We start from the raw sequence: 24,602 nt of genomic DNA on the forward strand, positions 1-24,602 counted from the left end.
ATGGCCGCCCATTGGCTCCGCGGCCGCCCCCTCCCCGGGGCCGAGCCTGCCCGGGGCCGGGGCGGGGCCGGGGCGGACCCGGGATGGGGCTGAGCCTGCCCGGGGCCGGGACCCGGGCGGGTCGGGGGCGGCTCCCATGGCCGCAGCCCCCCGGTCCCGCCCCCCCCGCTCCCCGGGCACCGAGAGAAAACATGACATTTTTAATGCTTGATTAATATCAAAGATTATATTAATGTACTCTTAATATATCCAATAAATACTTTTTCCTTGTCTTTCTATTAAAAACCCGAACAGTCAAAAATAATACATTCGAACCCAGAATAAAGGTTTGATAGTTACAGATGAAGTTCAGTGAACATTTGTTTGGCTATTATTTGAAAGTTTGTTCAGCTTCTTCTGAACAAACTTCTACTTTCCAAGAAAAATAAATAAGGCTAACACAATATTTTGGTACATCTGCCTGCTCACTGACACTTTGCTTATTCCAATCACATTCAACAGCGAGATGGAGAAGTTCAAAATTATATATTCCTAATGGCTTCATGAAGACTGCTCAACAGATAGGTGGAAAACCAAACTATTAGCTCCTTGGCTTCCTGACCTTAACACCACCCATGTAACCTGACATATGCCAGTAGCTGAGAAGTGTTAGTGGAGCCAAGTGGTAGTAAACTGGGCCATGGTGGGGGCAGAAGAATGTAGCATGCTGTGCCAGTTCTGCTGCTCAGGGCTTATGTTGGCAGCTGTAAAAAGCAGCATTTTAGGTTTTAGCATGTAGCAATTTTGCTCCTTTGAAAACTAATTCAAAATGGCATGATGGCACGTGTTCTAAACACAAAGACTTTTGTATAGACAGAGCATAACTGAAGGAAACAATGCATACTTACTTTGTGAACTCAGGAAAAAATGATAAGTTCCTAGAACATAAAAGTAATGTCACCTGGGCTTGAGAAAAATGGTCTTCAGAACAGCTTTACCATCACTTCCATTTTGAAGTACTTATGAGTTATTTTAATACTCTTTGACCTCCTGAGACATGTATTTATACCTTACTTGTCATCAGCAATAGACTAAGAGACAAAAGCCATTGCAGATCTACAAGAGGATTCAGAGAATTAAAAGTTCCGAGTGTTACTGCAAGGGTTTTCGAACTAATCACAGCTGTGATAAAAACAATTACAGGGCCTTTTAGTTCTGGGGGTGAACAAAACAAGTCTATGGCAATGAAATGTGAACTGTATTATTATTGTTGTTGTTGTTGTTATTATTATTATCCATATATTAGTGACAAAGACCCATAGCTCAGCATTACTTAATCAAATCTAGAGTTTGACCACAGCCATATTCCCCAGCACCTGCAGTGATCAGACACACTGTAAGTCCAAACAAGATCAAAAGAGGAGAGAGAAGTTTGCAAGAAGGAAAGAAAATATAGATAATTAAATTCTCAGAAATGCAAGTCAAGGGAAGAAAATATGACTTACTAACAAAGTACAAGTTTAATTTTTGTGTAATAGTATAAGGGCTTTAGGCACAGTTCTTGCAGCTTCCACAAGTTAGGGACAGCGATTCTTCTCCCTCTTCTGCAATTCACATGGAAAAGACATGCTGTAAGCCCAAAAACATAAAAAAACATTACCAACCAATAACATGGTGAAAGGACTTGAGCTCCATTAGGGAATAAAAAGTAGGGCTTTTACTGGCAGCAGGCATGCACTCGCCAGCGTATGTGTTCTTTCTTCCAAGTCAAATAAGTGTAGAGGCAGATTTGAGTTGTGTTGGGAGCTGCACAGTTGATCCCTCTGTTTTTAGTCTCTTTCTATGGATCATGTTCCTCTGCAGCCCCTCCGGCAGAGCTGAAATCTGCTACTGGCCACAGAGGGGTGGATTTACTGCAGGGGAGAAGCAGGATGGTATAAAAGGGTCATGTAATAAGCAAGGGGAAATAACTCTCAATAACTTTGAGCCATGTAATATGAAGGAGATGTGAATTCCCCTTGGAGAAAATAAAGGAATGGTATGCTTTTAAAATACAGAGAGTGCTAGCCTAAGCTTTTAGTGTGGAATAAAAACAGAGGCATAGTTCACCTTTGTTAAGTATTAGATCTGTTTAATATATCACTTGTTCACTAGAGCAACCAGCAAGTACATTTATTTGGTAATGGACTATGATCTGTTGCTACTACGTTCCTAATGGTTCATGAAGTATAATGCCTTTAAAAGATAGCTTTAATTAATCACTTTTTTGCTGTTTGCAGTTCTAACTAATGGTTTGCATACTGTGTTATAACTAGTGGCTGTATTGAAATTATGTTAAAATTAAAACTATCATTTTAATTTTTGTTAGTAGTTCATACTGTTAATTTGAGTGGTTTTTCAAAGTCCAGATGGCCTGATGCAAATACTATCAATATTGTCAAAATGCTGATTCCTAAAGAAGCAATCTGAAAGAATAAGAAAGTAAACAGCAGTAAAGTAGATACTGCTAAAGTACAATTCAGCAAAACTAGATAGATTTATATAGTTCAATAGTAAAAATACCTGTTAAGAAAACTATTTTCCTGTTGCAAATGCATCTCAAACCCAAACTACAACATATGGTACAACAAAGAATGGCACATGGTGTGATCCTTGGGGTGTCCTGTGTAGGGCCAGGAGCTGGACTTTGATGATTCTTGTGGATCCCTTCCAATTCACACATTCTACAGTTTTGTAACATATGTATCATTCATAATGAAGTTCTTCCATTCACTTTGTTTTCAATCTGTATGCTGACTAAATGCTTTAGTTCCATGAGGAGCAGTTAAATGCAGCTTCACTGTTTGTGACAGTCAAGCTACTTGAATTTGCAAGACAGCAGGAAATCCTGAAGACCTGGTTCGTCCAGAGTTCAGTACTAGAAAATTAATTTTTGAAAGATTACAGTGGGAGAATTACATTTTCAATTTAGAAAAACACCAATCAGTGCTTGATACAGTTCAACTGACAGAGCAAGGGTAAGGTACAAACTAACAGCAATTATAAAAGGTACACACTAACAGCAATTATAAAAGGTACACACTAACAGCAATTATAACAGGCAGACTGTGGCCAGTAACCCCTGAACCCAAATTAGTAGGTCCTCCTGGCATAGTTTGTCTGAGTCCGTATTTGCAAAGTTACTGCTGGAAAAAGACAGATACACCATGCATTGAAAGGCAAAGAAATTCCTATTTCAGAATATAGCTTCACAGTTTCTTTAATCTGTGCTAAATTTTCACTGAATTCTCTGGATCAGGTACTTGATGTCTTGAATAGTGACTGAAGGAAAGCCTCATCAGATTAGCAGTTTGCTTCAGCTGCACAAGTGTGTAACTTGATGCCAGTCAGAGGACTGATGTGGGGCATTTAGTGACTGACAGTTGTGGTTTAATCCAACTTAAAATGATCAGGAATGATCATTTTAAATTATTTAAAGCATAAAATGCTACTTGGACTAGAGTAGATACCAAATTTACTCTTTTGGTTTTGGTTTGTTTTTTTTTTTTTTCCCCCACTTTCTAGGCTGCCCTCTGGATTTAGCCAATAAAGACAATTACATCATCTTACACCATTACAGGCTTTCTTACTGTAGCATCATCTTGTTAAATGATGTCTTATGATCACAACCCATGAGTAAGGCCACAAAGGATCCTGAGATTTTGAGGGTTTGTGTGAAATCTTCATGTATTAATATGCATTTATACTTCATAGCACCGGGAAAAAAAAAACCAAACCAGCTCTGTTGATTGACACAGCTTTTCAAAACATGAACAAAATTATTGAGACTCTCATATTCTTGTGAGTATGTCAAAAGTAGCAGCTGGAATGCAAGGGCACAGGACCGGGGCCAGGACATGTTTCCAGTATAATCAGAGTCCATACAGGCCAGGGGCCACCTAAGTCTGAGTGTATACATAGTTTTGGAGGGTAAGGAAGTTTGACAATAGGAACATGGTCAGATTCCAGGGTTGCCTTGGCACCACCTCATTTACAAATCAGATGCACTGCCTCCTTAACACAGTGCCTTCTTTTCTCTGCCCTGGAAATTTGGGCTGAAATGTCAGAATATGCCAGGATGCCAATATCCCCTTATTGGAAACCAGTATGCCCAGGTCCCCAATATGGACAAGCTGGATAGCAGAGCTAGCACAATCTACCTATTGCTCAGGTACATATTAATGCATTTGGGGACAATGAGAAAAATCTAAAAGCCACAGGTTCAATTATAAATGAGGAGTCATGGGCAGAAAAAGAGGGGTTATTTTTCTTATGCTTAATTTTATGAGGAATGGCAAGTAGTGCAGCTGAAAATCTTTCCCACCTGTTATTATTCCCTGTCTGTTATTCTGCAAACTACTTGTACTCCAGAAAATTCAGGTATAAAGATTCTCATGTCCAAAGGTCGCAAGTCTCAAGTTTCTGTGTGAAAGTGGTTCATGCATGAAATGTGAACAGGTTAATGCAAGAAGTGATAATGTCTTAATAATTCTTTATGTTATCTTTGTTTCTCTTGTTGGGAGCCAGAGTAGAAAGACCTTTCACTTGTCCTCTGCACTTATCTCTTCAGAAAGAACTTTGAGGCTGAAAAGTGAGCAGCAGAAGACCCTGACATTGCATAACATTGCATAATGTGGACAATCCCTGACCATAAAAAGGGTGCTCTGACTGTACCGTATATTGTCTTTGCAGCTTTCTTATGCTATTGGCATAAGGCAGTAAGGGTTACAATAGGTTTCATAAAAAGTTTTCTCTCTCAAAAATACTGTAGGCATGTTCAGAGATCCCTTCTCTATTCTGTTTTCCATCTAAGCATAGGAAACTTTCTCCAGAGTATAATGATTTGCCGTGGGCAAATCAACTGACACTTGTCAGAGTTTCAAAACACCAAAGGAAAATAGTAAAGATGGCAGGGAGAATAATCTTTTTATAAGACGTTAAGGATTTTAAATTTTTAAATTTAATTTCAGAGGCTGTAGCATGCAGGAAGTTTTAACAACTTACTTCCTTTTTTTTTTTTTTTTTTTTTTTTTTTTTTAATTGAGCCTTTTAGTTTTAAGAGCACATTTCTCAGCTCATTAGAAGAAAGGGTGACGTCTTGGATTGTGATTGGATTGGAAACGTGTTCAGGCGTTTGAGGGACTTTTCCTGGCCTTGGCAGGAGGAGCCGCTCTCCGTCTCCCCGAGCGCCAAGGCCAGCCCGCCCCTCCCGGCAGCACCGCCCGCCCGTGGCAGCGCCCGGCCCCGCCCCTCCCGGCAGCACCGCCCGCCCCTCCGGCAGCACCGCCAGCCCCTCACGGCAGCACCGCCCGCCCGGGGCAGCGCCCCGCCCCGCCCGGAGCTCGCCCCGCCCGGCCGCGGTGCATGCAGGGAGCGCCGCCGTGTCCCCGGCAACGCCGCCCGGCCCGGAGCGCCGAACGGGCCGTGGGCGAGCGGAGGGGAGTCCCGCCCGTGCCCTGAGCCGCCCCCGCTGCGGGGCTCATCGCCGGGCCCCCGCTGGAGGAACCCGCGCCGGGAGCGGCTCGGCAGCGGGGCACCGCGCACGGCGGGGAACATCCTCCTCCTCCTGCCGCTGCCGAGGAACCGTGAGCTTCGTCCTGGCTGAGGCTTGCTTGCTGAAGGGCATGTACTTCATGTTATCGATGAGAGCAAACGTTGCCTTCTTGAGGTTTTTTGTGAAAACAGGTAGCCAGGCTAAGTGAGGCACCTTAGTGTGTGCCGTCCGTGAGCGAAAGGCCACCAGGTGAACGCACCGTGTTAGACAGGGAGATATTGGTGGAGAAAGACTTTGGAAGCCGGGCTTCTTTAATGCTGGCTTTTAAAACCCATTTTAATTGAAATGGCTTCGTAACTGTAGCTATGTTGATCTTAGAATGCGAAAGGGAAGGTTCAAAGCAAATACCTTTCATTAGACTAACTACTATGGTTTGCCCTAGAAAGACTAACTTTAGAATATGAGTGGTCTTAAACATGAGTTAGCTGACAGTGGAAAGATACCGTTCTAGAAGTAGTAATGCAATTACTTGTTATTATAATTTCGTTTTAATGCTAAATACCTTTAAAACAATTTTCATAACTGATATAAGTACAAACAAAAATATAAATCCATGAAATGGTGTCATTTAATATCGTTTATAGGTGAGTCCTAGTTTTTATGACTAATCAAACTAATCAAATGTTTTGCATTTTTATATATTTAAATAAAACCACCAAGATAACATTTGGCATGTTAAATGTTTCACAGAAAAATGATGCAAAATGTGCATCCAGCTACTGAGAATAATGAAGATGATCTCTATTCTGGCTACAATGATTATAATCCCATGTTTGACACAGAGGTAAAATATTTGCTGTTTCTCACCTTTCCCATACATAGGATTTTAATTTAGAATAATAAGATAGGAGTTTATGGGTAGAATAACGTACAAGTTTACAACTGCTTTGAAGTGAAATTTACTTTCTTTAGCAAGAAACATCTGAAGTTTCTCTGGATCTTCTTGTATAGTTTATTCTTTGACAGCTTTCTATTCCAGCTAAACACTTGTGCAGATCTCAACAGATCTAAGATGCTGTAATGGTTAGCATTTTTGAAGTATAAAATCATAATTATTTGTAGGCACATTCAATGTGGTGTTTGCCAGGCTGTCTGCAGCAGCAAGCTTTCTAACAAAAGAGGATCCTGGGTGGTCAGTAGGTCATTGGTTTCCTGCTGTGCTGCTGCTGGAGAAGCTCACAGTAAAATGGAATCCTGCAGGTCTCTGTGCAGCTGGGTAGAGCATGTGGGATGTCTTGAAGTAGCCATGCAGACCACTTTTGGGTAACTGCTGGTGTGGTGGAGTTGGGACGACAGTGATGTCATTTGGTCCAAACCCACTAGCAAGATTTGGCGTCTTGTGTGAAATTCCAGTATCCAATTCATGGGAGTTGCTGCAGGATCTGAGAGACATCAGGTGTTTTAATGTCTTGCATTGCAGCTGTTAATTTCAAAATTCAGAAAGAGTGTAAGTGTTTGATAAGAGCATTTGGAAGGAAAAAGAAATTCATGTTACATTTTATGACTTCAGCTCTCTTTCCTCTGTGTTTTTAGAAAATAACAAGTTTTTACTTGTTATTTTCTAAAAACAAGTAAAAACTTGTTATTTTTTGTTTATATACTTGTTTATTTGTCTATGTTTTTTGGTATTTCCTAATCGAAATACCAAAAAACATAGACAAATAATATAACTGTAATTTATTGTCAGTAAACCCTGTTGTTCAGTTATCTTCAAGTGTTTTGTGAAGAATTTTTGATTTTTTTACCAATCTGCTTTCAGTATTTTGAAGGTTGTGGAATTACGAGTTTGGGTGCTGTGGTTTTAAGAGGGTTAATGTTTTTATCTTTTCTAGGATTTAGAAAATGATGTAGCTTTTCAACAGGCAGCGAGAACAAGTCATGGAAGAAGACCCCCTGTAAGTACCTTTAAAAATACTTAGCATGAATGTAGATCTTACTATGTAGAAACACTAGTAATTGACACATACAGGTTTTAATTGGCAGGGGTTTTTGTTTGGTTCTTTTTTTTTTCCCCACCTAGGTGACAGCCAAAATTCCTGGTACATCAAGTCCAAGACCTCTAGCTACTGGATTTGGGGCAGGTTTTTGTTCTGTTGTATCCTTAATGAAAATGTCATTTACAAAGTATAAATGTACCATTTAATTCCATGCACAAAGTGAGCCCTTCTAAATTAAGAATTTCATTCCAGTGAACTGCATCTGTTCATTGGTTTTAATTCACAATTTTTCCCTTGGTCAAGGCATGGTTACTGTTTGTTTTTCTTTTCTCCTGGACCATGCTGCAGATCTTCTGTACTGCATAAGGCATTAGAGTCCAAGGTATTAATTGGGTTCACTTGAAGGGGGAACTGAATAGGTCATTATTTGGCCTTGTGAAAGTCTTCTAGAAGTTAAGATGAAATCAAGTCTTGAAGAATATGGGCTCTGAAACATCTCTAGTTGAATCAGAAAAAATTGGTTGTGTTCTTAGATGTATTGATAAAATAAATCTGCTTAAAAATATAATTTAAAAGATTAATACAGTGACAGATTATATCAGCTCTACACAGAATTTTACTGAAGTATTTTGTCTAAATTACTTGTTCAATTTCAAGGCAGCAATTTCAATAATTTAATAATGGAAAGTATGCTGCCTCAGATAATGTTCTATGTATTTATTTTTAAAAGAGCTGATGGAAGTATCCAAATACATAAAAACCATTGTTGTGAATTTCTGCTAACTGAAGCATTCAACATCTTTAAGTCTGCCAGGAACTGGCAGTATACTGCATAGGAGTAACATAAATGGGAACTTTGCTATGAACTTATATGAGAGTTAGCTCAACTTTTAAAATTTAGTGTTGAGAAGACAGTATGTAGGCTTCATTTGCTTTGTGAATGACAATTTCAAACAACTTACTTATTTTTGTAGTCAAAGGCAACTTTAACTTCATCTATGGGAAGACCCGTGACAGGAACTATACAGGTAAAGGTTCCAATATTTACATTTTCTATTCATTGGGAGCAATGAATTTTTCTGGTAAGTGTTAGATACTAGTATTTAGAAGTTAATTGAATTAATACAAATTGCTACACTTTTAATTTGTTCTTTTTGAACAAGTACTGTCAGAAAGCATGAGGGTAGTGATGTGTGTTTTATTTGAGCACAGATTTGGAAGCAATAACAGTGTAGTAGTTTCTAACACTTACCGACATGCAGTGAACAATCTGCCATTAAAATAATATATATGGAATATATCAAAATTATGTATAAAATATGTAATTATGTCTGTATTGTCTACAACATAATTTTTAGTGAGTTTATTTTAATATATCTTCTTTATTTGAGGATGGGATTTCTCGACCAATGACAGCAGTGCAAGCTGCAGGTTACACTAAAGCTGCTGTGAGAGGTATGGATTGTAGAAATCACCAGCTGCCACAGGGAGATGTTACTTTACAGTTTTCAGTACTCTTAATTTTTCAGGTTCTTCATTTGATCCTCTTGGCCAAGCAAGAGGTCCTGCTTCACCTTTGGAAAAGAAAACTTCAGACAGGTTTGTTCAGTTATGCGTTACATTCTTTCAAAGCATTGCATTAAAAGCAACAAAAAACCAGCCATGTGTAGAGTTTAAAAACATCCAGGCATTTACAAAATCCTTGAGGGGCCAAACTCTGAACTTGGTGGAATAATGCCACAAACAATGCATGTGTTAGGCTGACTTTAGGAGCATCTGATTTCAGTGATTTCTGGTTCTGACTCGCTCAGCAGCCTGGGTGTAGCTGTTGCCACACAAATGTGGTGGTATTTACACAGAATTGTGCAGGACCACAGAAATGTGTGTGACAGGCAAGGAATACCATGATTCTTGCAGCTCTTTGGGAAGAACCTGAGGGAAGTTGTCTGCTCTTTCTTCCTGTTCACTCTGAGATTGGCACTTGAGCTGAAACCTGCAGGCTGGTGTGAATGTTGGGGAGTTCATTCAGAAAATCCTTGAGCTTTCCAATACCAAAGTTCTCCTCCCCAAATAGCTATACAGGAATAGGGAATCCTACTGAAATGTTTGGTTATTTAGCAGTGGAAAAAGTCTAGAAGAACCATAACTTTTTGTTATAATCTGTATTTGCAAGCAGTGCTTTAGAATTATGTATGCAAATAAAGGTTTAATTAATTGCTTTTAATGTGATATTTCATTTCATTAGTGTTTGATATGAAAACTCATCTGTTGTTTTCTAGTTACTTCTCCTGAACAAATTTGATTTGTGAAATCTGTCTGTCTGTACTGTTCTTGTAAGAGGATTTATGTTTTCTTAGGTCTCTATTCTCAAATTAAGGTGTGCATGTGGTATCTTTGGACTATCTTCTCTAGGCGTAGTTTCACGCAATACTTTCTTTGACGAGAAAACCAGTTAGTTGTGACATGTGCTATGTCATTGTGTTGTTTTATTGAGAATATAATGTGTAAAAGTTTAGTGTTTGCAGTTACATTAACTTTAGTGTTATTCCTTTTGTTGTTATTTTTATTTTAGTTTAGAAGAGAAGATGAGGCAGTTGGAAAAAAAAGTGAATGAACTGGTTGAAGAAAGCTGTGTTGCCAATAGCTGTGGAGATTTGAAATTGGTAGTTTTTCTGAATTTCACTCCATTTCTGCTGTAATTTGTATAGATAGATGTTTCAAAATGGCTTGTGGTCAAATGTTTAAAATTATTAAAATTATTTTAGTTCTGAATTTATTAGTACTCTTCTAATCTAGTGATACCTTGCTTTGCTGGAAAAAAAGGTAGGAGCTCTATTTCTGGCATATATATTTGTGACTATTTCAGTGTTACAAAAATTCCCTTCTGCCTGTGTCCATTGACCTCTTCAGATGGGTCTGATGGATTGGTTGTACTTTCACAGTTTTGGCCCAGGCTAGCTAGCATTTGATGGCTCCTATGAATGATCAAAGTTTACCATGGATAAGGAACTATTTCCAATGGACAGTTTGAATGTGTTTGTTCTGTTATAGAGGATACTAGAGCATTGTTGTGCCACTTAGTAGTGGCTAATTAGCCAACCTATTTTGTTAGTTTTTCCTGAGCCTCTTGCATGTATGCTCAAGAATGCTCTTGATATCAAAGGATTGTTTTTATCTAAATTGTATCAGACGACTCCAAGGGTCCCATAGGATGTTTGTTTCTGACAAGTCCAGCAGAATATCCATTTTCCTGCAAAAGTCATCAAAGTTGTGAAATCATTATCTGTGAAATAGCCAAGTTGGATTTGCCTCCTATCATAAGGACTAGGAATCAAGCTATATCTTGAAGTAGTTCTTCCACCACTGTCTTCCAAATAGCCACCTTGAGTAGTAACCGTTACTTTCTTGATCATTGTACCCTTGTGGAGGCACACAGGACTGCTAATAGCACTTGCTCGACCCAAAGTGTTACTTGTACAAAGGACATTGACACCAATTGGCAGAGAATTATAACTGGGTACATAATTACACAGCTAAACAGACTTTGATAACTGTATGTCTGCTTAGTGCTAATTAAAACCTCTTGGTGAATTATAGTGCTTTTTTTCAGTCATTTGGTGCAGTCTGTAAACCAAAGAAAATAGACGTGAGTGTATACTCTTCATACTTGTTTTGACTGTATTTTCATTATCATGAGTCAGTAAGATTCAAGGCACTGTTAAATTCTAGTGTTTTGTTTAAGGCTCTGGAGAAAGCAAAAGAAGCTGGAAGACAGGAAAGAGAATTGTTGAGACAACGTGAACAAATCGCTCCTCCAGAAAGTATCAACTTAGACCTCACTTACACAGTAAGTGCTTAGAAATCTTCAGTGACTGAAATGTTGCTAAAAACCACCTGAGGAGAAATGTCAGTGTTTCCTGTGTGTCTGTGTTGTAATGCTTCTGGCAGTGTACAGAGGGGATCCATTCATGTCATCAAGTCCATTCCCATGCAATCTCAAATGCCAGAGAAATCGCGTAGTTAAGTAGAGAAGAATTTCCATGAATATGTATTTCATTTATTTATTCACATGTAAAACCTGCATATCAAAATACTGCAGATGCAGACCCTGTATTTCAGAAATTAATAGCCTAGACAGTGTAATATGCCAAGAGGAGAAAACAAAACAGGAAAGATAAGATGCTGCCTTTAAATTGACCCATAAAGTGACCAAGAATGTGTTATGTTAAATAGAATATAGTAATATTTCTGATTCCAAAGGCAGGTATCCAGGTTTACACTCTGGTTTTCAAGTAGTAAACTTTTTTTTTAAAAAAAAGCACACAACATGCATAAAAATTCTTGAGAGATATTTAAATTTATACTCCAAGTAATGCTGTAGAGACAATTATTAAAAATTAATATATTGGATTAGGCAGATCTGGTAATTTATTTTACCATGAAGGTCAGAGTAAAGCTGTGGAAAAAAGGGGAACTATTTTACCTGACACCAACAGAACTTCTGTTGTGAAACAGCAGTTTGGAAAAGTTCTCCCCTTTTAAACTGAGTGACCACAGGCATTAGGACCATTTTGCATATGTTGGAAGTCATAAATTATGCACAGTTTTCTGAGAATTGTATAAATATTTTTTAATAACCTTGCTTTATAGTGCTGTGTTTACTCAGGTCTAAGGCCTATGTAGCATAACTTTGAATGCTGGTAAATTATGTACAAAAATAAAAGAATTATCTAGAATAAGTAGCTTTTAAATTTGTTTCCTCTGTATCAATTTGCTAGAACAAAGGAACATTAAAGATGGGAGGCTTACAAGTGGTAAAGACAGTAATTGCAAGGTAAAATTAACTTGAAATCTCTAATTCCAATTTTTTATAGGTTCTCCTCAATCTGGCCAGTCAGTATGTTGCTAATGAAATGTATGCTGAAGCACTGACTACTTACCAAGTTATAGTGAAGAATAAGATGTTCAGCAATGGAGGTAGGTTGTATCCCAAAGTGGATTAAAACTGGTAGTCAGGCATTCAAAGTGAGGACTGCATCTGCATTGAGCTGATACTCAGGGAATTTAGCCCTCATGTCTGCCACTCAGAGTGGATGACAGATATTCCTAATCTCTGATTTAAGAGAGCCAAACCACATTGAAGTATACTGACTCATGAAGTCTTTTCTTTCCACAGACTAAGCTAAACATGAAGACAAATACATAATTTTCTCATGTCACACATGCTATGTGGTCTTCTCTATTACTATTTTTTTCTCTTTTGGCGTGGCCTTTGCCTCCTGAAAGCTTCTTTTAGTATTTTTATCTCTGAGACTCTTACAGTGGTTTTTTTCTTTTTTTCAGAGATGCTTATTTGCAGTTTCTTCCTGGAGAGCACTATAAATAATCTCCACTTCATCCCTCAATTCAAAATCAGACTACATCTTACATGATAATTCTATTCTAGGTTTTATCACTCCTTCATCTTCTCTCTCATCTTCTCTTGAGTTAAACTCACAGAAGGCAGTTCTGTGCAGGGCAGTTTTAAAGGGACTTTGCTATCCTATAATGAAGACAAACTTATTAAGGTGGTGTTCTACTCTGTCACTTTGAAAATGTTGTAACTCATTGACTCCTTTTGATAGGTATACTGAAGGTAAATATGGGAAATATATATTTAAAACAACGGAACTATTCCAAAGCTATCAAATTCTACCGTATGGCTCTAGACCAGATTACTAGTTCCCACAAACAGATGAGGTGAGTTTCTTTTAGGAGGCATGCTTATGAAATGCAAGTTTTGAATACAGTATGATTTAGTAGTTAAAAATATAACCTAAACCTGATTTCTTACTTAGGATAAAAATAATGGAAAATATTGGAGTTGCATTTATTAAAACTGGCCAATACGTTGATGCCATTTCTTCATTTGAAGAAATAATGAGCATATCCCCAAACCTGAAGGCAGGCTTCAACCTGATCCTATGTTACTTTGCTATTGGAAATGGTGAGCAAATGAAGAAAGCCTTCAAAAACCTCATCGAAGTTCCCTTGGAAGTGGATTATGAAGATAAATACATTTCACTAAATGTAAGTTTGAAAAAAATAAACTGTGTCTTTATATAGTAAATCAGGAGAAAGAGTGCTTGGTCTGTACTGAATATGAAAATTGATGTGTATTTAAGTATCTGAAGTAATGTTTTTACCAGCATGCATTTAGTGTGGCAGTACTGCTCAGATATGTAAAATGAGAGAACATTTAAATCTCTTTTTCCTCAAAAGAGGTGATGTGCATAAAACCCACACCACAAGATTGTCTTTGTAATGATTTTGTTGAAATTCATTTGGGCTTGCTTACATAGCTCACTTACTGCTTTACCATCTTCATTTATATAAAATTTTAATAAAATATAAGGTAAAATAAAGGGAGCTAAACAATGAGCAAGTTAATGCAAGTTTCCGCAAGTGAGTGCTAATAAAGCTTGTAATATTGTAGTGTTATTTTACAGAAGAAAACTATAGTGACATTTACAGATGCTTATTTTAGTTTGTTAGATTTTGTTGGAAACTGGACTTTCTTTGACTTTCCATGATGCTGAAGAGAGGAAAAAATAGTTAATAGGTTTAGGGTCACTCTTAGAAAAATCCTCTATAGAAAGATCAAAGCTTTTATCTTCTAGCAGTCTTTTTTTCAAAGTTGCAAATCTTTCAATCCTATGTATCAAATATATAACTAATCTTCAAACTGTTTGCAGCCTAAGAGTAGCTGTTGTTTCCTATCATCATGGCATACAGAAATAAAATTTAACATACAAAGCATACAGATATATTTATTGATATATATGTATATATTTTAATACATTTTATATAATTTCTTATATTAAAATTATATAAGAGTAAGGATCATTAAGCCTTTGAATTAATTGAGGACTATGTAAGATCATTCAGTGTAAGAAAGCCTTGAGACTGCAGAAGTTATTTCTTAGGGTAGACAGGCTATGGTTTAAACAGACATTATAATTCTCTATTTTTTAAAATTAAGAAGTCAGAGAAAAGATCACAGTTTCCTTCTGCTCTTTATTTTGCATAAATCTATGATCTGTCCCAAATAAACAAGGAAGGGTGGCTATCTAACATACTTCTTTTAGAGCTAACAGTGACGTGTGATAAAAGCCATAAGATGATCATACAAGTTGTTGTAACAAGGAGGTTAACACAAGTCCTCATCTGCTGAATACCACAGTAGTTTAGCAAATGCATATTTCTAAGCATGGGAATATTGTCACTGTGATCTGCAGCCCTCCTGGTCTGATACACATGACATGAACTACATCTGTTAACAACCTTTATGTGAGCTGTGACAACACACATAAGCAGAAAAACAGTATTGAAGTAGTTGTAATGCCGATTTTCAGAGTATTCAGTTAGAAAACTACTTTGAACTGAAGCTAGCTTTTGCAAATGTAGAAAGTAAATGACATTATAGACTATTTATTTTACATCAATTTGTTTATATTGACTATAAAATAAATAAGATGGTTTTTATGCTGGTATAATTTGCAGTTGTTTTGTCTCTCTCCAGGATGATCTACATACAAATCTACTGCTTGAAGCCATTAAAAATGACAGTTTAAGTCAAATAGAACGTGAGAGGTAATGGTGGACTCTGTCCTTTCTTGACTTTGATGCCTTGAATTTTAGCTGCTGGAAGGAGTATTAGTCTTGTCACCTGTCCACAGCTCTTGTTACAAAAGTGTTCTCCCAATTCTTAGGAAAGAACATGCTCAGAAAAGCCAGTTGGATCACTCAGTTCAGTGTACTGCCTTAAAGCGGAGTATCTACCCCAAATGTTACAGGGTACACTGCTTAAAACTTGCAGCATTTGAGATTTTTAAAAAATACAACTACTGTGCAGTGAAAGGAAAACAGAAGAAACTAAGATCTTACTCATGATACAGGGAAATAGTGCTAACAGGGAACTTGTTGCATTGACTTCTGGGATTTGTACTGAGTGCAGGAGGAAGCCAGAAAACAATTTGTTTTGTTTTTTTTTCTATACATGTTTTTGAAATGGTGACATAGAATTGCAGATATAGAATGGTTTGGGTTAAAAGGGACTTCAGAGATGATCCGGTTCCATCCCCCCTGCCATGGGCAGGGACACCTCCCACTAGACCAGGTTGCTCAGAGCCCCATCCAAACTGGCCTTGAACACTTGCACGAATGGGACATCCATAGCTTCTCTGGGCAGCCTGTTCCAGTGTCTCACCACCCTGACAGGGAATAATTTCCTTCATATTTTTTGTTGTGCTTTTGTGTCTTTTTTCCTTTAGGAAGTCCTTGGCAGAGGAATACATCATGACAGCTGCTAAACTCATTGCACCAGCAATCGAGACATCTTTTGCAGTAGGCTATGACTGGTAAGAGTCAAGTGGGGCTTCTTTTTGTCTAAACTATGTCACCTCTTGTGCTGGTCATGAACCAATTCAGAGAAGGAAGCACCTGGGAAACACAGTTATTTGTGCATCTCAAACAGCAACCAGGCTATTTTCAGTTTGCCTCCTAACACAACAAAGCATTAGAATGTGTTCTGTCTTATAAAGTAATTTATCATCAAATGCCAACTCTTAATTACACATTTTCCGGTGTTCTGAACTCACACAAAAAGCTCCAATGCAAAATTGAAAAGCTTTTAAAAGTCTCAGCAGACAAATGCTATATGGAAGGCAGTGATTGCTAGTCTTTAAGGTTGGGGATGGCATAATGAAGACTTGGGGTGCTTAAGAATTTTGATCACTCCATAGAGTCGTTATATAAAATACTGGAATATAAATTTTATGAAAGATTTGAATTTCATTTATGAACTTAATGTTTACAAATATAAACCTAATCTACCATTTCTTAGAACACTTATTGAAGTGTACACAGTGATAGGGTGCTGACACAGTTCATCATTTGGACTTTATTTTTCAATGTGCAGCTTAGCTTTTGCTTTCTGTGGTATTTTCTACAGCAGAATACTCTTTTCTTTAAAACAAAATCAATTAGACACACTTCCTATTATGGCAGTATAAAAATTAGTAGTGTAGATTTTCCAAAATCTGTTTTTAGTTTTTGATTATAAAAGCTTACTTTGATACTTTTTTAATAGCATTGGAAAAGAATATGTATGCAAATGAATGTTGTGTATTGCAGGCACAATATTGCTAACTTATATGTTAGTGTTTGGTTAATGAATAATGTTTGATGGGAAAAGAAGACTGTCCTTTACCTGGAGATTATGGCCCATTAAGATTATTCTCAAATTTTGTAGGTCCTATAATTATAATTCACTAGGAAAGCTGTTTATACTAACAGGAAACAATCTCTCACACAGACATGTATTTTATGCTAGAGTCCACAAGGTGGTGTTTGATGGTTTAATAATAATTATAATCTTATCATTTCCTACTTCTGCCATTCTGAATTATCAGGACTTAAATAATATGTCTTGTGAAAAAACAGGTGTTGTTTTCTAATTTGTTCGCATGAGCAAGTCAGATTTGTTTGCTCTGTGTCTTGTTTTTTGTTGAGAAAAACTTGAAAATGTTGTCAGATACTCAGTTTTCTTAGTGCTGTCCACAGAATACTTGTCATGGAGTAAGACACTCTCAAATGTGTTCTGGCTAATTGAACAGCTTTTGCTGAGATCTGTGGGATTGTTTCTTGTGTATCAGGACAGATTTACCCTTTGTTATTTTAAGCTGAGGTATTCAAGCCCAATGAAGAAGTTTAACCAGCAGCTTGAGCTTAGTTTTTCTGATTATAAACTTTATTATGGGTCCTCTGAGTATTAAATGTACTTTCAATTGAATTAATTTTATTTAGAGAAATAAACTGAGGACAAATATTCTTCAGAGTTCATAACTTACTTAAAATGTGACATAGTGTTGGGACTATTCTGTCATATTTCATAAAGAACAGTTGGATAGTTAGATCTCATTGCATTTTATGGTTAAAAGATGTTTAAACTGACAGTTGAAAATGCTTTTTTTGATGTTGCAAAGACATCTGTAGTAAAAGAAGAAATTACCATTTTTTATTACAACTTTTCCTCTAACATAAAAGGCATTTGTCTAAAGACTGTCCATGTGCCAAACCAATTATAGGAGCAGACAGTTTGTTGAATTAAACTTCTGTTGGCAAAATAGCCAGTTATTAAAAGGGGAGAAGGTGGCTTTCCACTAGTTAAATAAATAGTGGAAGGTATTAAGGAAGCATCCCACAAGTTGTTCATTTGCTGTGTCTATTTTCCAAATGTTTGAGAGAACAGGATATGCATACAATAAATAGAGGTCTTACTTAAATGATCAGGCAGCTGAAAGTAGATCACACCAAACTGTGGAAGATGGTGGCTGTCAGTGAACATCCTCTGTCTGCTGCCTTCTTTTGCAGAAGACCCTAAGCCACAAATTACTGGGGAATGACCAGAAAGAGACTTGTTATTATGACTTGATTAGTATTATGATGTAGCTCAGGGACACAGTCTCTAGTCTCTGGCTTTGTTCACTAATATTTTTATAAGTTAGGTAATATATGCATCGGGAGATGAAATTTGAAAAACCACATTATAGAAGGTAGCCAAAGAAAATGGCTTGAAAAATTATTTTAGTCAGTTTTTGACATCAAGTATTGCTCAGTGATAGAAAGTAAAGTGATATTTAGGCAGCTGACTTAAAAGAAACAGGAGTTAGCAGAGATAATGTAATTAGGGTAGGTTATAGGACTGAAATATTCTTACAGGTATTTTAATCAGAGTGTTCTTTGCCACTGTGACGAAAGATGAGCTAAGAAAATTCAGTTTGGAAAGCAAGTTAGCTGAAAAAAATATGTAACTTAGTGGCATTTGCATACATGCATTTTGTTTATCTTTGTGGCTTGCTTTGTGTTGCAGGTGTGTTGATGCAGTGAAAGCTTCCCACTATGTAGAATTAGCCAATGATCTGGAAATAAATAAAGCCACTACTTACTTGAGGCAACAGAATTTTAACCAGGTATAGTAACTTCTCACATTAGTACTTTTCAATACTGTATTTGCAAAGATACCTTTGTTAGCCACAGCATATTTTTTGGCAAGGGAAAGTGTGATTTATGCAAATAATAATTATTTTGATGCTGATCAAGAAAATAACTTTATAAAAACATTGGCAAGAGACAAGTTTTATCTAAATGAAATTACTGCCGTGGAAGTTAGAGTGAATACAGTGCATTTCAAAATCAAAACACCAAGTGTAGTTTTCTTCACTGGGTGTCCCAGCTGTCATTGCAGTTAATGGAACTCAGGTCAGTACAGTCAATAGAGCCTAGAAAGCCTGTTGCTAATCAGCCTGGGGGTGTTTTCATTAATATGAGCTGAATCTTTCTTTCAATTAGGTTGGCTATAGTACCAGAATACATGCAGCTGCACCTGCTGTGTATAGTTACTGTTTATACTCTGGTATTCTTGCTGCTCCCCATGTACTACAGCATTCCCTAAAATACTGTAAATTCTCCTTTTACTTAATTGGCTCTTCTGTCATTCCATTACCTACAAGGCTTGGTTTGGAATATGAGTAGTTGAAAAAAAACTTAATCTGAGAAAAACCTCTGATATCTGAAAGGATTTGACAGGTTTTCTTTTAAAATGCACTGACCAGTACAGTCAGCAATATGAATGCTTCATAAATAAGAAGGAATAGATCAATCCCCAGCTGTGCATGAGTGGCAAGAATTACAGTAGATCATATACAGAAAAATTAGAGCTGGAGCTGTGGATACCTGTCATCTTCTAAGGTCATTCATATTCCTACATCTTGGAGGGATGCACACAGGGCCACATGCTTAAATTCAGCCTGCTTTTACTTCTCATATTTAAGCTTTTCTGGTTTTCTGAGCAGCTCCTGCTCTTCCTGTCTTGTCCTCTTCTCCTTCCCTGTAGCTACAGCAAGACAGTTATACTGTGTTATCCTGCATGTCTGACTATTGTGGTTTAACCCCAGCTGGCAACTAAACCCCACACAGTCACTCAGTCACTCCCTGCCCTGCTGGGATGGGGGATAGAATCAGAAGAGTAACAGGGAGAAAACTCATGGGCTAAGATAAAGACAGTGTGATAGGTAAAGCAAAAGTTGTGCACATAAGCTAAACTAAGGAATTCATTCACAACTTCCCATGGGCAGGCAGGTGCGTTCAGCCATCCCCAGGAGAGCAGCACTCCACCATGCATAATGGTGACCTGGGGAGACAAGCAGCATTGCTCCAAACATCCCCTCTTCCTCCTTCTTCCCCCAGCTTTATATGCTGGGTATGACACCTCCACCTGGAAGGTCTGGGACTTCTCTTTGATCAGCTGGGGCCAACTGTCATGGCTGCGTCCTGTCCCAATTCCTTGTGCACCCCCAGTCTGCTCACTGGTGGAGTGGGGTGAGGGGCAGAAAAGGCCCTGGCTTTGTGTGAGCCCTGCTTAGCTAAACCTGTGTTATCAACAGTTTCCAGCACAAACCCAAAACAGAGTCCCATACAAATTTTTATGAAAAGAATTAACTATCCCAGCCAAACCCAGCACACTGAAACCTTTTCTGAGATCAGGAAGCAGTCTGAGAGTTTGCAAAGATTTGGGCAAATCTGGTAGCTTTACTGATGATAGCTTTTGAAGGGTGAGAATGTTACAGGTAGGTAAAAAAGTCTTATGATCTCAAGAATTTATTGTTTCAGTGGTAATTTTTTGTGATTTTCAGTTAGGGTTCAGTATAGGTTAAAAAAACTAAAATCAGTTCTCAGAGATAAAATGAGGTACAGAGATTGTTGGTGTTTTGTGGAGTACTTCAATGGAGGGAGAGGGAAGTCTGTTGGAAGTTAGGAGTAAGGGGAGAAGAACCTTTTTACTGGAATTATGTGACAGAAGACCTTTAACCTGCACTGGAACCACTTAACAGTGGAATGGGACTGCAAAATGGTGATTGCAGAGCATCTTTATATTTTTGTTCTAATAAAACTGCAGCTGACATTTACATTCATCCTGCCTGTCTGTTCATATACTTCCTAACTCACCAACTGCTCAACACACCTTTGGCTGAATAACAAGAATGGAAACTTTTTGAAAGTTCCAAGGCTGAAATTTTATTGCATCTTTTTTTTTTTTTTTTTTTTTTTAAAAACCAAACTGAAATAGATTTCTCCTGTTACAACAGTGGGCTGTATGGGTTCATCATAATGAATATATTATTTTAGAACAGTCCTTGCAATTAAAATATAAAATAAAATTCAAAGGAAAATTACCATATTATGTTTAGTTGTGTGTATAAAATACTTTAATTTTTTTTTTAATATCAAAGAAAAACTTTGAAAATTAATTTAAAAACAAAATTCTGCACGTTAACCATGCATCTTCTTAACATCTCTGGCACACCCTGCTGGAGTCAGACAAACTGCTTTGAAGTTTAACTTCTATAAGCAAATAATTTAGATACACTGGAAGCAACTCACAAGGAATAACTTGGATAGTCTGTATTTTGATTGTTGAACCTAAGTTATTGTTGGGATTAAAAAGTTAGAATTTCTTTAGAAATCTTTAAATGTAACTGATGATGCAGTGCTACTTTACAAGGACAAATGGAATATTGCCTATGGATTTTCATCCTTGGGCTTATAATTGCTGAAATGGTTCAAGAGACCCACAGCATAATTTACCAGTAAATAAATTGAGTTCAGAATCATGTGAACTTTTTGTTATACATGAAAAGGGCATTTCTGTCAGGTCTTTATCATCCAGGGTGCCATTTAGCAGTACAAGCAAAGGTAAATAAATCAGATACAATGAGCAATGGATTTTCAGAAAGTAACTTTGAACTGTTAAGTTCTAAATGATCCAAAAGTTAATTCCATAAGGAAGCAAGTCTTTGTTTAAGAATAGAGTACCTCAGATATAGTAGTGTTACATCTGGAAATATTTGAGATTATTCCCTTCTTAGAGAAAGTCATATATATATATGTATATAAAAAGTTTAAAAGTATCATAATTACAATTCTTACATTTCTGAGACCACAAAACCTATAGCCTAACTTACCTAACTTAAGTAATGCTTTTCTTGATTGAAATTTGTGTATCTTTAAAGCATTTTCTATTAGAAGAATATTAGGATCATTAGGATCATGAATAGTTCATAATTCTTGGGTAGAATGTAGTTGACTGAATCTATGAACTACATTTAGCTGTATATATTTGGTCATTTTGCACATCACTAATACAGTTGTGGTTTTTGTGTAAAGTAACTGGGAAAACTATGTATGACAGACAATCAGACAATTAAAACTTCTTTTTATGTTTGTTTTGGCATTTGACATACAGTATCATGCCTTTGCTTTGATATGTAAACAGCAGCTTAAAGATTTCATGCAAAGGAGGAAGGAAACTTTTGAATTGCTAATGTTGATGGTTAAACTGTGGTTGCCGCATCTGTGTTGTAATAGATGATGGAACTGGGCTCACTGTGGTATTCTAACAGTTTGTGTTGTTAATAAAAATATTTAGCATAAGGGATACGGGTTTATTTAATAATTTAGTCTGCAGTTAAAAATGTATTTCATAGTCAATAAAAAGAAAAAGCTGCCTTTTATATCAGAAGTGGTTTTATAGTTTATTTGCTATAAATGTGCTCCTTTTTTTGTCTATAAACATGTTTATTTTGAAGTTTATGGAATTTAGTTTTCATGTTAAAGTTTTAAAAAAAAATCTTCTGGCCTCAAATTTCACATTTGTGTACTTCCTAAACTTAGACAGTTGCCATCGTCTTATTACACAAAACAAAGGCACATTGAAATCCAGTCCTACCCTATGGTGTGTATTTTTTTATATAGTGTGTTCTTTTTCAACTTTTTAATAAAGCTTTTATGTAAATTCATTTGTGTTCACTTAAAGAGCTAGAAAAATAGGCATGAGAATTTTCATTAGTTGACTAGATTAAAAGCAAATAATCTAACACTGCATTTGTACATGCAGAATTGTCAGATACCTGTAGTTCACAGTAGCCTTATCTAATCTAAATTTTGGATAGCTATAAGTAGCCAATATTATTGAAATATTGTGATGAAAATTAATATTGTATAAATTCAAATACAATTTTGTGTGTACATGCTCAGAAGTGTGTGTTACAATCTCTACTAATGATCATGTATGTGAGTATGAGTTGATAATTTCAGCTGTTTGTTACTGTGAAGTTTATCAATGCTTTCTGAAAGGATTTTGGAATAAGTTCACTTCAGTGTGAAGTAAGTTGTTTCCAAATTATTTCTAGGCACTGGAGACTTTGAAAATGTTTGAAAAAAAGGATAGCAGAGTAAAGAGTGCAGCTGCAACAAACCTTTCATTCCTTTATTATTTGGTAAGTGTTTGCTTCAACAAAACCAGTTAAGAACTGTGGTTTATGTAGCAACCTCTGTATTTTTGTAGCATTTTCTGTGTCTGCCTAAATAATTTCTGTAAACAAGAAGAAACTGCACCTTAGAGTAGTTATTCTGGAACACAGGTGAAATTTGGATCAGGACCCTTTGTATACTGTTGGTGGGAGAAAGAGTGATATTGCACCCCAGGCCATGGGAACATGCTTGCAGTTGGATTTGTGCAGAAGCTCAGTGGCTGGATTTAAAACATTGGCCCTGGCAACCCTGGCTGAACTTCAGGAACACGTGAAATAGGTAGCTTAGGCAGATGTATTTGTGTGTGAAGTTTGTAGGGTATGGATTTTTTTTTTTTTTTTTTTTTTTAGTAAATGCTACTTTATTGCAACAGAGAAAGCTTGCAGACTGAATGGGATAGAGTGGCAACTTGAAAGAGATGATCTGCCTTATGCAAATATATAAGAAATATTTTAGGACAGAGTAATGGGGTTGTTTTTCATCCTCAATCCCCTGAAATTCCTGGAAGAAGCCACAGCTGCAAGAAAATTACTTGAGAAATGACTAATACAACGTTTGTTTTGTTCATGTAGGGGAATGAATTGGAACAAGCAACTAACTATGCAGATTTAGCAGTAAATTCTGATAGGTACAATCCAGCAGCTCTAACTAACAAAGGAAATACTGTTTTTGCAAATGGAGACTGTGAAAAAGCAGCTGAATTTTATAAGGAAGCTCTCAGGAATGATTCCTTATGCACTGAAGCACTTTATAATCTTGGTAAGTAACGGGTGCTATTGTGATTTAGCTTTTGACTGAAGGTAACACTAGTGTTTCTGAGAGTCTGTCTTTGCAAGTTTTCTTTATAGAAATATGGGTGAATTTTTATTACATTATTGAGTAATTTATGTTATGGCAAGGTATTAAATTGTACTACCTGTCTGTTCTGCAAAAAAAAATCCCAGTGTTAACAACATCAATTAGTAATTGCAGATGAGTAAGTTACTTTGAAGATTAAGAAATTCATACTACCTACTAAAAAGATACCAGTTTCAGCATTATTAAACTATTGGTCATTCTCCTCTAAAAGCCTTGCCTTTCCCTCATTCATCTTGTTCAAAAAATGAGATTACATAAGTTCTTAGTCTTTGATTGGGTTCATGTTGCTTGTGAGTTTGTCAGTTTGGTAGGTCATGCTGGCTGATAACAGTTCTGTGCATGGCTCTCACAAATAGAGTCCTTTAAAGTCAATGCAGGCATGCTGCCTCCAAGTACTGGGTTCCTCTCTTGCTTTTCTTGGTTATCCTTTCAGTTAATATACTGAAGTAATCTGTTTCTCATTATATTAATACTGTAACCTTTATTTTTTAGGTTTAGCTTACAAGAAGTTAAACAGGATAGATGAAGCTTTGGATTGTTTTCTGAAACTCCATGCAATCCTTCCAAATAGTGCCCAAGTCCTTTACCAACTAGCAAGCCTGTATCTTTTTCTGGGTTATTATAAGGAATGGTGGTTTTAGTAAACTCATTTAATCCAAAATACGTGTTTCAGTCATGTCAAGGCAATTTAGAAATTTACTATGGTGTCCATTATAGTAAGAATGATTTATTATCTGATGTTTGTGAGAAAAATGAGACCAGAACTTAACCCTTATTGAATATTTCCAGTGAAGCAAGTGAAGAACATAAAGACTGCTCGCATT

General features: G+C 36.9%; 1 protein-coding gene across 5 annotated transcripts in view; it reads left to right on the forward strand.

Annotated features, from left to right (window-relative positions):
• Positions 1-5,379: 5,379 nt before the first annotated feature.
• The window catches only part of IFT88 (intraflagellar transport 88), a 42,312-nt gene continuing 23,089 nt past the window's right edge, over positions 5,380-24,602 (forward strand). The window contains exons 1-18 of one of the 5 annotated variants that reach the window (XM_050973718.1): positions 5,380-5,703; positions 6,263-6,356; positions 7,405-7,467; positions 7,593-7,649; positions 8,484-8,537; positions 8,901-8,964; positions 9,039-9,108; positions 10,082-10,172; positions 11,252-11,356; positions 12,384-12,486; positions 13,134-13,248; positions 13,347-13,578; positions 15,071-15,141; positions 15,822-15,908; positions 18,422-18,521; positions 22,800-22,886; positions 23,493-23,679; positions 24,271-24,379. In XM_050973718.1, coding sequence (XP_050829675.1) covers positions 6,267-6,356; positions 7,405-7,467; positions 7,593-7,649; positions 8,484-8,537; positions 8,901-8,964; positions 9,039-9,108; positions 10,082-10,172; positions 11,252-11,356; positions 12,384-12,486; positions 13,134-13,248; positions 13,347-13,578; positions 15,071-15,141; positions 15,822-15,908; positions 18,422-18,521; positions 22,800-22,886; positions 23,493-23,679; positions 24,271-24,379 — 1,685 coding nt within the window. In that variant the 5' untranslated portion in view covers positions 5,380-5,703; positions 6,263-6,266. Of the gene's footprint in view, positions 5,704-5,767; positions 6,157-6,262; positions 6,357-7,404; positions 7,468-7,592; positions 7,654-8,483; positions 8,538-8,900; positions 8,965-9,038; positions 9,109-10,081; positions 10,173-11,251; positions 11,357-12,383; positions 12,487-13,133; positions 13,249-13,346; positions 13,579-15,070; positions 15,142-15,821; positions 15,909-18,421; positions 18,522-22,799; positions 22,887-23,492; positions 23,680-24,270; positions 24,380-24,602 lie in introns of those variants that run through there. The other 4 variants (XM_050973715.1, XR_007777449.1, XM_050973723.1 and 1 more) reach the window with 4 other exon arrangements.

This window comes from Serinus canaria, chromosome 1 (assembly GCF_022539315.1).
Source record: "Serinus canaria isolate serCan28SL12 chromosome 1, serCan2020, whole genome shotgun sequence".
NCBI classification, from domain to species: domain Eukaryota; kingdom Metazoa; phylum Chordata; class Aves; order Passeriformes; family Fringillidae; genus Serinus; species Serinus canaria.